This window comes from Durio zibethinus, chromosome 10 (assembly GCF_047325235.1).
Source record: "Durio zibethinus cultivar Kanyao isolate XHJ-2024 chromosome 10, ASM4732523v1, whole genome shotgun sequence".
Lineage (NCBI taxonomy): Eukaryota > Viridiplantae > Streptophyta > Magnoliopsida > Malvales > Malvaceae > Durio > Durio zibethinus.
In genome coordinates this window covers 2,445,677-2,460,094 of record NC_143171.1, presented here as the reverse complement: position 1 = coordinate 2,460,094, position 14,418 = coordinate 2,445,677, and the positions used below count along the sequence as shown (strand labels likewise).

Genomic DNA, 14,418 nt, shown 5'->3' with positions numbered 1-14,418 from the left:
ATTATTTTTCTTTTAATACACCTTTTTCCAGCAAATTCAAGAACATCTAATACATTAAGAATTGTGAAGGTTACTTTTGGGCCTGACTGGATTGACTTTGTGAACCAATGTGCAATGTTCTCTTTTGGTCCAGCCCAATCCTCCAATGGAAACACGGTAAGAGACGAACATATCCCTTCTTTTTGGCAATGGGCTCGTCATCTTTCTCATGCCATAGAAACTTGTAAACAAGTTAACCAGAAAAGATTCATGGTTCTTAAATGAATTGATTTCTAACATGTTTCATTGTTTAAAATGCTGTTAGGACAGATTAATTTTGTGTAACTTGAGTTAAAATAAGAGCCAATTGAACAAGCATTAGTGAGTAATTGAGTAACAAGGCTGGGAAACATATAGCATGTGAAAAGGTGTGCAATCCATTTTGGATACAAATTGTACAAAATCTTGATATTTTGAACATTTCAAATCTCTCCAAGATTCGAGAGGTAAGCAAAAAAGGAGACCCGTACTCTTTTTGTGTAGTCCAACATCAAATTTATCATGCTGGCTAACCGTCAACATTGGTAACTATAGCCTAGAAGAGGCTCACTACATTAGCACACATTAATTCAGGCCTTACTCAGAAAACACTGAAGACCTGGCAACTATACAATGGGCAATCATTCATCTACCTTTCGGCCTCTGTTGGGAGAAGAACCAAGTGAACCATGGAAGATTGTTCTTAGAAATTAATACCAACTTACCAAGTATTTATAGCATTAGATCCTTTGTTTTCAACATCAAAGGTAAAATGTATTAACGGACCACTGTCCTACATTGAAAAGTGCCTAATTGAAGAACCCAATTATCATGTCAATTCTTAACTTGTGGACCTCAATGTGGCCATCATGTGCCCCCTGTACCATAGTCTTAAGAGCTCACTTGTCTGGCGCTGAAGGAAGGTGAAATGCAGGGACCATTTTCAAATTGATTTACCCTTTTTACTTTTGGCGAAAAGACTTGCCCTTCCTATTATTCTACCCCAAAGATGCATGCATCAATCAAACCAATTAGAAATGGCATTTTCCAATTCAAAGAAATCCCGGACCAAACAGGAAAAAGAATGGAGAAAATAGACGAACATTAAGGATACATATAAAAGAAACAAGAAATTAGTTAATATAATTGAGTATACTTTTTAGGCTCTGATTGAGATAATGAAAAGTTATTGGATCTGTTGAGTAGAATGGATGCAAAATTCATTTTGCCCATCAAAACTATTTTAATGGTTGAGGTTTGGAGTGGTATATTACCCAAGAAAACCTGAGATGATGGTTTTCTTTCCAATATAATAGTTCAATTAGAGAAACAGCCAAGCAGCAGCAAGGCAGAACTATCAGAATTATAAGAGATGGTGCATTCTAAACACATTTACAAACTTTCATATTATCATATATCTATTTCCACGAAAGAGGTGCTTGCTCAAGATTAGCTACATCAAGAAGCTACAATGATGAGAACCATCCGAAAGAGAATAAAAAAACATAATACACCAACGACAAACCATCACACAACCATTACAATCTGTGACAACATAAACCACAGCTTTAATGAAAGAGAAAGGGAAAATGGTCCTAAAGTTCTAAGAACCAAAGCTTGTTTCACTTTTCTCTCTCATCACTTGTATTCCAAAATCATGTTGTTTTCAGGAGCCAAGCCAATGCAGGCCCTCAGTATGTTCTCCAGCATTGCACGCTGCTTTGACAGTGCATTTACCACTGGTGTGCCTGGTGGAACCTGTTTTTGCCAAAAGAATGTCATTATCAGTCATCTTTAATAGATACAATTAATGCGGAGTAAACAGTTCCTACTCACTAACTTATAATTCTTGTGATTTCATTGATTCTATTCACATTCTTGCATTAAAGTTTACAAATTTTAGTTAAATTCTGTCCCCCTTACTAGACGCTTCATGTGAAATAGATAGAAGCAGTTTTTGATGAAATCATTGATGATCACATGAAATATATCAGAAGGAAGCATCGTAAAGTATTTTTAATTGGCCAGAGTTAAAGGAATAGACAAAAGCATCTTTTGGACTCACAAGAGGGGCCTTTGTTAGGTAACTGAGGATAGTAGCCACAGGGTGGAAAGAGTGGAACTTGCACTGCAAAATGAAAGTGCATATCAATACTTCGCATAAAAAATTAATGGTCCAACAAGAAGAGCCCACAATGTTGATCGCATCAGAATATTAGTTTGGAGCTTTATGGAGTAGTAAATAAAAACGAAAGCATACCTCTCCTTCAGCTTTGAGCTGGATCCTGGTACTGAGTTCAGCAAGGAGAACCAAATCTAGGATGATGGGAGCAGCCAACAGGGAGTCCTCGCATGTGTTGTGCAACACAATGGTGTTCTTGCCTCCCATGAATATCTCTGATGTGTACTCATCCATGGCTCTCTTGCTATCTCCGACGTATGGCACATACTATAATACAAGAAAGACAAAGCACACACTTAAGACCAATCAAAAGCCTTGGAGACTACAACATGATGGGTAAACTTATTACCTTGATGACCACAACATGATCAGGATGTTCACCAGGCTCATAAAGGATTCCGTTGCTTGAGACCATATCATCAACAACGTTGCTCTTGGAGATCTCCTTGGAACGGAAGGTTTGCGGAGCTGATAGATTCATGCCATCATTGTTTCCCAGATGGTTGTAGCTCACTATTGATGTTGGCTGTTAATTTATCATTAACATTAGTACAACTACCCATCAATGTCATCTTATTATCTTTATTGGAACATAATTTACCAACCAAATCAATTATGTTGGTACCTTTTGTCTAGTTTACAAATTATGGTGAAAATGTCAAAGTTCAAAGATTTATACCTTGATACCAGCCCCAACAAGGAAATCCACTAAGACAGATTTCATCTTGGTTTGGCCACTCTTAAAGTCATCTCCTCCAATCAGGCAGTTCCTCTGAATAGCCAAATCAATTAACCCTGGACATAACAATAGCAAATTAAAAGCCTTAAATACTCACTTCTAAAGGGTTATTACATTTCTAATGACATTTCAAAGAAATAGGAGATAGCTCAGCTCAATTAAGAACCTGGAACAAAGGTGTTTTGTGGGCTTCCATTGATGAAAGGAACATTTTCAAGAACACAAGCAATAGCGTATAAAGTGGAAGGAGAAATCTCTAATTCATTCTTCTCCAAAGAACCCAAGAGGGTCTCCATGGTGTCATTTAGTCCGACAATGACATTGCTGTACCTCTCAGTGTTTGCAGTCCAGAGTACAACAACCTTGTCCACCTTATTTTTCTCCTTAAACTCCCTGATACAACACAAGTAATTGTTAAAAAATCAGCTACTTGTGTTACAACAAGATCATAACCTTTTCAGCCTAACAAAATACTTTTAGAGTTTAGAATTGATTGTACCTAATATCTTTGATGATTTGCTGAACTTGTTCTTTCTTGGTCCCCTTGATGACGTTTTTGGCACGTTCATCTTGGTTGGCAGCAATGAAATCAGGGTCGTAGATTCCAGGGAGTGGAACCATGGATTCCATGTAGGGCCTAAGCTGCTTTTGCAGATCAATGTCGAAGACCTTGGCCCTAGCCATTGCATCAGCTAGGTTCATGTCACTTATGTCCCACCCTCCAAAGACGATATCCTCTGGGTTCACCTGTATTTATTTAATTATTATTTGTTTTTAGTTTCTATAACAAGTAACAAATTAAAATTCCCTGACTAAAACAGATAATACTATAATTAAAACGAAATCTCAGTTCATAGTATACCATAGGGAGAAGGCTCTTAAATGGAGCATAAATCTCCTCTCCATTGTAAGACCCAACTCGGATTGTTGATGCTTGAGTAAGTGAACCAAAGTAATTAGCTTGTTGCACCTTGTCTTTGGTGGCCCAGGAGATTCCCCTGCGAATATCCATTAGCCATACCTCAAAAATCAATAAACAAAAAGAAAATTCAACAATCAAAAGCAGTCAGAATCAAAAGAAAAATAGACTCACTCTCGGTTGGCTATAACAGCACCAGTCAGGGTTGAACCATTGTTTCCTCCCCATCCCACAAGCATCACCCTAGAACATAAACAATGATTTAAAAAACCAAAATTTTAAAACAAACCCAGGAAAGAAAAACCAAAAAAACAAAAGAAAAGGAAAAGGAAATGTTGGGAAATTTAGATTCTAACCCTAGTTTAGGGACATGGATATCAGTTCTGAATTCATATGTGACAGTCTTAGGTTTAACAACCCATTGATAGGTTCCATTCCTGTTCTCATGAACAAGCTCAGTAGTCTCATAGTTGTACACAGAATGAATTTCATTGTCTGTGTACTTAACATTTGGACTCTCTACCTTAAAGCTCTCAATGAACATCTTGCCGATGTTTTTCTTCAAACCCAAAAAAGAAAACAACTGAGAACAGCAATTAAACCCAAACTAAAGAAACTGCCCTCTCTTTTTTGTCTAAAAGCTTTTACAAAATTTTTTGTGCTCCATGGCTTGGCAGTAGGAAGTTTATTTATAGCGGAAATATAGCGGAAATGTCTACTGAGCAATACACTGGCGTTATTTCAATGGTTGATGGCCTACGAAGGCCAGGCATCTGTGCCTGTTCTGTTCTTTCTTTCTCTTTTCATTTTTTTTTTAAAGGACCATTGAATCTTAGCATGGGAGGCAAGTGTGAGGAAGAGGTGTCATTTGTGCCACGTGTGTTCGATTTTACACATGGAGTAATCTTGGGAAAGAAAAGTTTTGTTGGGAGTTTTCGATGTGTGCGGGGCCATGCCCTAGAGAAGGTACTGGAAGGGAATGCGTTGACTGCAACCCGTGACCGGATTGATTGAATGAGATGATCGTTCTTTGGGAACTGTACGAACGCGCTTTATATAAGGTGGCAAAAACGGTGGCAAAATGCGGACGCTGAAGGGTTCGTGCTGTTTACGCTCTTACTTGAGGTGTGATGTTCTCCTCAACCGTCAAGTGGGACCATCTGCGACCGTTTTAACTATTGATGTAATCTTGTCGGGCATACTATTTGGGAATTTCCGAATTTAAAACTAAATAAAATTTGTAGTAAAAATATTTAAAATAAAATATGTGAATTATTATATATATATATATATTTTTTTTTTTGAAAAATAAACTTAAAAGTACTTCAGAATCATCCAGCCTATTTAATTAATCCAACTTGGTGAAAAAGATCCCATAATTGTCTGCTACAATCAGGGGCTTAAAGAATTTAATAATAAACTTTAAGCACACTCAAATCGAGTTAGAGTTTTGTATTTTATTTAAAAATATTCTCCTTTCCAAAGTTTTAAGGGTTTTATTCATGTCAATTTAGGGCAATCATGGTACTTCTCATACTTGTCCTCATGTGATAATGAAAAATTAAATTATAGTGGCCCCATTTTAATCGAGTATCCAATTTGATTAAATCCAATTAAAAAGGGTTTTGGATGGTTATCAATGAATTCTAGGCTTAAATGCAATTTACCCTAAATAATAACGTAAAAAAAAAAAAATGGGGATTGTTATAGTATATTCTAGAAGAATTTATTTGATTTCACTTGGATCATAATTTTGTTCAATATAAAATAGATATTTATAAAATAATATTTAATGTAGATAAATTAATAAAGTAATTCAATCGAAAACTCAATCGATGCATAATTAAAAAAATTAAAATTTAATTTCTAATGATATAAATAAGAAGCTTATATTTTTACACATATTCAAACATGAAAAAAAAAACTAAAATACAACAATTTAAATTTGATTCATGAATATTTGTATGTTAAATTTAAATAACACTAATAACTAAGTATATTTACTCACAATTAATTAAATTCACAAATACTATAAATACATTAAACTTAAATAACACTAACTAAATACATTTACTCACATTAATTAAATACATGTATATTATAAATACATTTACCCACAATTAATTAGATTTATGGATACCATAAATTTATGAACTGATAAATTTATAAATAGTTAGATTCATGCAATTTAAGTTTGATTCATGGTTATTAATACTACTCAAAATTAGCTATGAATTTAGATTCAAAATATTAAATTTAAACATACACATTCATTCACAATTAATTAGATTCATAAATACCATGAATTTAATTAAGTTCAAAGATAGTTAAATTCATGAATAATTAGATTCATGTAATTAAAATAAAAAAAAAATTAGTAAATAGTATCAACGAACCAATTACTTACAAATCATATCCTATGTGTCTTATAAATCATTCAACTTTATCCAATCAAAATCTCTAAATTAAAGACACATGTCATTCAATTAGACATTTTAATTAATCAAATATAATCTCATCTATCTTACATTCCAAAATAATAGTAGAGTATAGAATATAAATGCCACAATACACTTATTTTTTAATTATGTTTTAATTTTACAAATGGCTTTAAATGATTTGTTGGGATAGCTTTAATATATGTGAAAGATCTTTTTAACCCTTTTTTCTTTACATTCTTATCATAACTAATCTCACATTTAAAATTAACTTACAAAATCACCTCTCAAATCAAAATTAAAGCCAAATTTGATTTGACTTAAAATTGCAAACAAAATTTTTGGAGGATTACTTTGATCTAATGTATAGGTAAGTAAGTTTTGTTTTTATAGTAAAAATAAAAAATATTATTTGTCTTGTCACTTTTTGTTGTCAACATGTTATTCATATTGATGTGATGATAATATATTGATTTAGTTATAAGATTTTATTTATCAATCACTTGATTTACTAATGAATGTAGACTTCATTTTTTTTAAAATTTATTCAATAGTTATATGTCACCTAAATAAATACAAAAATTCAAAACAAAAGTAATGAAACAAATAGCATAGCTAGTAAAAATAAAGCCCCAAAAACTTCAAAATCATTAAGATAGCAAAGAAAATTCATTGATTTTTTTCTCTTTCCCATTACAATACCCTTATTCCTGTTATATAGAAGCAATTTGGAAATGCAAGTAACAAATTCACGTCAAATTAAAATAAACTCATATATGGAAAGATTTTGATCCGAAGCTTAAAATTTTCAAAATTTCTACCTTATCATTATCAATAATGAAGACAAAACGACATGGGTAACACATGCGTGTAGTGTTGGAATAGAGTAGCCAGCTTGTGTACTCCACTACTCTGTTTTTTCTGTACTCGATAGGAATCGATCAATCTAGACCCTACATAATAATTTTACCACGACATCCATGCAAAAATTGATTCACATTCTAATGATTGACGATCAAAGTCGATGAATAGTTATCAACCTTTATTTGAATGCAAAGAATGGATTTCAAAGATCAAAATCATCAAAGTCATGCATCATATGGCCTGTTCTTATAATGGTTTTGGAGTCGTCCGACGAATTTAAAAATAAAATTAAAAAAATAAAAAAAGAGTCGTTATCAATTTTTTTATTAAGTATAATTAGTCACTTATTAAAACAAATCTTTTAAATAAAATTTTAAGATTAATTAAAATTTATTATAAAAATAATTTTAGAGTTACGAAATAGTTTGAGTTTAAGAATCAGTTATATGTGAAGAAAGATTGGCACCCTTACAGCACTCGTTTAAAATGATATAAATTGAAGACACGTTATCTTTTGATTTTGAAAAAAACAATCTTAGTTTCGATATTTGAAAGATAATTTATTTGCCTTCTTTTATTCATTTTATTATTATTGTTGTTGTTTTATTTTTTTTGAGAAAAATAAATTAGAACCATTTTATTAAAATAATTCTTAACATGTTTCAGTACGTTGGTAATATTAGAAGAATTTTTTTTCATCTAAAAATTTCTTAGATATCGCTTCTCATAATACCTTAGAATCTCATCATCGGAGGTTCATATTTACTTTCCATAAAAATGAAAATATGCATGCAATACAAATGACAACATGTTGATGCATATATTTTATTTTGTTTAAAAATATTAGTTTTTATTTTTTAAATTTTTGAAAAAAATAGAAATTTTTATCATATTGAAGATTTTCTATAAATACTCCAATACACTGGTAATATTTAGAAAAAATCTTCTCACTTAGAAATTTTATAAAGCATTTCTACTCGCAATACTTTTAGAACTCTGTCATAGGATAAAATTTCTTTTTTCTTATTTTTTGTTATTTTTTTTAACAAATTAGTTAATTTTTATTTACTATTTTATAGAAAAAAGAAGAGAAAATTTTTTATAAATACTCCAATACGTTAGTAGTATTTTAAAAAAATCTTTTCACTTAGAGATTTCGTAAGTATCACTACTTGGAATAGCTTTGAATACCATCATCGGATAAAATTTTTTTATTATATTTTTACTAATTTTTTAATTATTTTTATTAATTATTTTTGGTTTATTTTTCCTTTTTTAAAAAAAATTTATCAAATGTTAGAAACCATTTTATTGTTATTATTATTATTATTATTATTATTATTATTATTATTATTATTATTATTATTTTTTATAAGGTTTATTTCAAATTTTAACAAAATTATCAAAAGTTTTAACTGTATATTTCATTATTATTATTTTTTGTTTTCATATTTTCTAATTATTATTATAAAACAATAAAATTTTATTCTAATAAATTTAAACATTTTAACATGCATAAATATTAATGATAAAATTTAAAATAAAAAAATAATATTAAAAAAATAAATCAAAAAATTTAAAAAATATATTTTTTTACTTGAACCGGACCTATCAATACCAGTTTAGCCATCAATCAATAATAATCAGCCCTCATAATTTATCTAATCATTATATGACCATTTGCATGTACCCCGTAAATCTCATCATGTATTTCTTCAAGAATTTTTTTTTGCTTTAACTACATCTACACATCTTAGAAGCACTTGATCTTAGCAGCTTTTATAAAGAATATCTCTATTAAGGAAGAAACTCATAGCTAGCCTTTTAATGATCTTTTTATCATTTTTTGTTGCATGCTCTAGGTATTGTTGACATTTGATATATTACAGAATATTATGATACCATAACTTTTTATCAACCTTTTCTTCGATACCTAAGTAATGTGCTAGTACATCTTTCATGTCCAGCTTGATGGACTTTGGTATTTGCATCTATTATAATCATTGCAGCCAAAGTGGCAAATGCATTAACAATCTGGTTCTCTTCTCTAGACAAATGCTCGAATTGAACTTTTTCAAATTGCTTGACTAACTTAAAGATGTATTTATGGTATCGGATCAATTTTAAATCTCTCATTTTCCATTCACCTTGTAACTAATATATGACTAATGCTGAACCTCTAAACATATCCAATAGTTTGATCTTCCTTTCAATTGCTGCTTGTGAACCTATAACACAAACCTCGTATTCAGTCACATTATTTGTGTAGTTAAAATTTAATCTAGCTATGATGGGATAATAATGTCCATTGGGAGATATCAAAATTGTCTCAATACCATGACCCATAACATTAGCAACTTCATCAAAATACATCCTTTAAGACCTCTCAATAGATTTATTCTTTTCAATGACTATCACATCTTCATCAAGAAAATCTAGCTTCTTTGGTTCATAAATTTTGGCTACATGATCAGCAAGAAACTTGGCTATTACACTTTCTTTAGTTGCCTTTTGAGTTATATAGACAATATCATATTTTAAATGCATAACTTGCCATTGTGCTATTCTTTCTGTTAATAAAGGCTTTTCAAAAATATACTTGATAGGATCCAATTTCACTATAAGCTAAGTAGTATGATAAAACATATATTGCTTGAGCCTTTGAGCTATCTAGGCTAGTGCGCAACATATATTCTTTAATAGCAAATACTTGGATTCATAATCAATGAACTTTTTGCTTAAGTAGTAGATTACTCGTTCTTTCTTGTTGGTTTCATCTCTTTACCCTAACACGCATTCAATTGAATTTTCATACACTGTTAAGTATAAAATCAAAGGCTTTTCTAAAATTGACAGCACCAACACAGGTAGATTTGATAAGTATTTTTTGACTTTATCAAAAGCTTCATGGCATTTATCATTCTATTCTCTTGGATTATATTTTCTACGAAGCTTGAAAATGGGATCACACTTGTAGGTGAGTTGAGAGATGAAATGAGTAATATAATTTAATCTCTTCATAAAACCTCACATTTTTTTTCAGGTATGAGGAGGGGATAAGTTCTAAATAGCACATATTTTGTTTGGATTCACTTTTATTCCCTTTTCACTAACCACGAAGCTTAATAGTTTTTTTTTATTTTATTTAGCTTCGAATATATACTTGGTAGGGTTTAACTTCAGCTGAAATATTTTCAACCTATCAAATAACTTTCAAAGATTAACTACATGATTTTTTTCTTCATGAGATTTAGTAATTATATCATCCACATGCACTTTTATCTCTTTATGTATTATGTCATGAAAGAGAATTATCATTACTTTTTGATAAGTAGCACCAGTATTTTTCAATCCAAAAGTTATGACTTTGTAACAGAATGTCCCCCATGCATTTACAAATGTTATTTTCTCCATATTCTCCCAAGCCATCTTAATCTGATTCTAGTCATCTATAAAAGAAAACGTGAAATGTCTTGCAGTATTATCCACTAAGGTATCGATATGGGATAGAAAAAAATTATCCTTGAGACTCATTCTATTTAGATCTCGATAATCGACATACATTCTCACCTTTCTATCATTCTTGAAAACAGACATTATATTGGCTACCCATTCAGAATATTTTGTTACCTTCAAAAATCCATCATCATATTGCTTTTTCACCTCCTCTTTAACTTTTAGGTGCATCTCTAGCTTCATGCACTTCAGTATTTGCTATATTAGCTTACAATCTGATTTGTGCTCTATAATATCAGTATTAAGTCCTGACATATCTAGTAGGACCATGTAAACACATCCATGTATTTTTGGAGCAATTCTTCTAACCTTTGTTTATCAGTTGGTGAAAAAGATATACTAATTTTAACTTTACTTCTATTTTCATCATCCCTAAAATTCACTAATTGAATAATTTTTTGATGGGGCTTAATTGGCTTATTTTCGTGTTCTATTAATTTCAACAAATCAGGAGGTAATGTGTAATTATCTAAATTTTTTTCATGATTAAGTTCATTAACATGAATTGGGTTTTCAAAATTAAATATGAGATTATTGTCATGATTATTTTTATGTTCATTATTAGGACCCTGCAAGGGGTGAGATGAAGAGAATATTAGTACACAAAAGTGGAATAGCAAGAAAATGATTAAGGCAGAATGAAAAGAAAAATGGATCGAATAAATGAAAATGAAAACACATAAAAGAAATCCAGATGCTTCTTTTAAGAATTTTATTAAAATGACAACTATAAACACACCACAAAAGATCTCTTAATGCTTATAGAGAGTAACTAAGGATTTAAAATTTCATAGTACATTACTTTTTAAAAGTTTTAAAGATAATATACAGCTCTATGACTTTTTGATTGTTCAACTCAAAATTCGAAGGGCAAGGGTGCACGAACATCTCTTCATCTTAGCTTTTATTTTTTTCCCTATTCATTCTTTGAATAGCCAGCTCAGAAAATGCTTCCCTTAACTCTGCACTTGGGGCTTCAAATGGGTCTGGATAAATACATCATTTTGAACGAAAAGAATTATAAAGGTAAGGAATGATCATCGGTTCTGACTCTAGCTCATATCCCCTGAGATTAGCCATTGTCTTTTTTTTTCTCGTTCATCATTTTCATTTTGTCCCTTATTGTTGGTTTATACCCTAAGCCAATTATATTTTTCTTATCATATATTGTTGGTGACTTTATGATTCCTTATAGGTTATTCCCAAGTTCGACTATAGGTTACCATCTCATCTAGTAAACTACTTAATAATCATTTTAGTTGTTGTAGACAGGTGTAATGACTATAATTTAGATCTTTTAGTCACATATATTGTGTTGGCAATTTAAAAAAAAATCTATAAGAGCACTCCAGGACTTTATCTGTCACTTTCACATAAGAAGTATTTATCGATTGGATTATAAGTAAATCTTCTTCTACTACTACGTATGTAAGCTTTTCATCAACAATTAATTTAACTTTTAATGTAATGAGAAATGGAACAACACCTGTCATATGAATTCATGGCCTACCTAACAAGTAACTGTATAAAGATGATATATCTATAACTTGGAATTTCATATTAACAGTGTAAGTGACAATTTGCAATGGCATTTTTATATCTCCTAACACCTCTTTTTGAGTCATATCAAAAGCTCAAACTATTATATGACTAAACTTCACTTAAGATCTATCAACATGTAGTTTTGCCAAAGTATTCATTGGCATAACATTAATTGATAAGCCATTGTCGATCAAAACATTAGCCATTATATGACTATTACATTTTACAGTATTGTGAAGAGCTTTGATACTTTTTCAACCTTCTGGAAAAATCTCTTTATTATTGAAAAAAATATAGTTTGAGATTGTCAGATTGTCGACAAGCTATTTCACATATTCGATAGATACATTATAGATACATATGCTTGATTTAGTACTTTCAATAAAGTGTTGCGGTATGAATCTAAGCTTAGTAACAATGACAATAGCAAAATTCTAGTTGGCATCTTATTCATTTGCTCTACCACGCTATAATTATTATGTTTTATCAGTTTTAAAAATTCACAAGCTTTATTCTCAAAGATCAAATTTTGATATTCTTTATCAGGGATTGCCACAGAATTACTCTGACTTTTTTTTTTTTCTTCAGACCTTTGTTTTTTCTTTCTTGGCTTTTTTTAGCATTTTTAGAGTGTAATATTGCACTCCAGGTTACATCTCTTATGCTTGTTATGTTTGCTGCATCTGGATTGACTAAGACATTACAATCATACTTTTATGATACTATTTTATTATTTTGGTATAAAGACTTTAATTGTCACTATTGGTTGAAAGATGAGCATTTTTGACCGTGGGATTGGCATCTTATCATATTAGATAGTTACCAAACTACGCGCACACCTATTCTTTGAATCAATGGTAGACATTTTAGCTTTTATCTCATTTTTTTTATTTGTAAAACTCTATCTGACCTATATCCATCAATTTTTATATCTTTTGATGAAATTGGTCACAAATTTTAATAGAATGCATTAAAACACCTTTGTGATAGTTGCAGCTCTTGGCTGAGTTAATCATTTCTGAACATTTGTGAGGCTCTATTGACTTTAACATATCATTTTTTATTAATGCTTCAAACACCTTAACCATTGAAGTTTTGATTTCATCTATCCTTTTTTTTATATAGCATGTTTGCTCATCAATTAAAACATTTATTGTTAGTCTAATATGATTTGATAAGGGGTTTTCATTAACATTTGAAGTACCTTATTGGCTGGTACAAAGTTTAACACCTCTTCGTTAATCAAACCTTACACTCTGTGCTTTAAAGTAGTATAGTTCTCAGTAGAATGGCATGGGTTTTCATAATGATAATCACAATGTGCATTGGGATCATACCGTTTAGGACACAGAGATTTCAAAGGTTCAACAATAATAGAGGCTAGTAAATGTTTCTCCACAAAGCGAGGATACAAATTTATGTATGTCATAAAGATATGGTCAAAAGTGATTTTTTATTGGGTATTTCTTGGGACTCTTGAACAACTACATGGGTTGGGTCTCTATTCTTGTTTGGTAAATGCAATAGGATGATTGTATATATAGGTGAGTGTCCAAAAAGATGACTAAAAATGGGGTAGATAGGCTAGTTATTGTACTGACTGATATGACTGATATGGATGGAAAATGGATGTCACATTGTTTGTAGGAGGCTAGTGGGTTTGGTATATTGGTACGGGGTATGGAGTGAAATTTTTGAACTATTGCCCCATATAGTTCTCTGCTTGAGCTTAATGTTTTCTCTTGGAAGCTTTATCTTTTTTTGTTCCACTTGTCTCTCTTTTATCGAGCTATTTTTTTTTATGATGTTTTCAATAATCTTACATAATATCACTATATCTATAAAATTTTTGGTTGTATTATCAATCAATCTTTCATTGTAAGGTGCTTTTAGGGTGTTCACAAATAAGACAATTATTTTTTTTCTTGGTAAGGAAATGTTGTACTTATGCGATTACATTTCTCTATCTTGTGCATACTCTTTGAAGTTTTTTGTTACCTTTTTTTTTTTGTTTTACAGAGGTAGACGATCTGAGGCCAGATTTATGATATGCTTATAATGTGTAAAAAATGCCCTTATGAGCTCTTTTTAGGAATGAATATGAGTCCTGTCTAATTGAACATACCATTTGGCTGTAGAACCTATAAGACTATCTTGAAATATATACATCAACATCTTTTCATCATGAGCATGCATCGTA

The 14,418-nt window shown here is 30.8% G+C and overlaps 1 protein-coding gene across 2 annotated transcripts; it reads right to left on the bottom strand.

The window, feature by feature from the left end:
• Positions 1-1,409: 1,409 nt before the first annotated feature.
• LOC111291872 (inositol-3-phosphate synthase 1) lies at positions 1,410-4,644 on the bottom strand. Of its 2 annotated transcripts, XM_022883977.2 has the most exons (10): positions 4,215-4,644; positions 4,033-4,101; positions 3,802-3,937; positions 3,439-3,686; positions 3,106-3,332; positions 2,880-2,995; positions 2,550-2,726; positions 2,279-2,467; positions 2,084-2,146; positions 1,410-1,776 (listed from the first exon to the last, which is right to left on the bottom strand). In XM_022883977.2, the coding sequence occupies exons 1-10, from the start codon at positions 4,400-4,402 to the stop codon at positions 1,657-1,659; spliced, it is 1,533 nt and encodes a 510-aa protein (XP_022739712.2). In that variant the 5' UTR covers positions 4,403-4,644; the 3' UTR covers positions 1,410-1,656. The 2 variants fall into 2 exon arrangements, with proteins under 2 accessions (XP_022739712.2, XP_089622503.1); XM_089766377.1 differs by lacking the exon at positions 2,084-2,146.
• Positions 4,645-14,418: the final 9,774 nt, after the last annotated feature.

Bases quoted from the DNA above. Each gene is read 5' to 3' on its own strand.
- LOC111291872 (XM_022883977.2), bottom strand. From the start codon at position 4,402: ATGTTCATTGAGAGCTTTAAGGTAGAGAGTCCAAATGTTAAGTACACA. The intron at 2,468-2,549 runs GTAATAAGTTTA...CTTGTATTATAG, and splicing joins ATCATGTTGTGGTCATCAAG to TATGTGCCATACGTCGGAGA. The intron at 2,147-2,278 runs GTATGCTTTCGT...TTCATTTTGCAG, and splicing joins AGCTCAAAGCTGAAGGAGAG to TGCAAGTTCCACTCTTTCCA.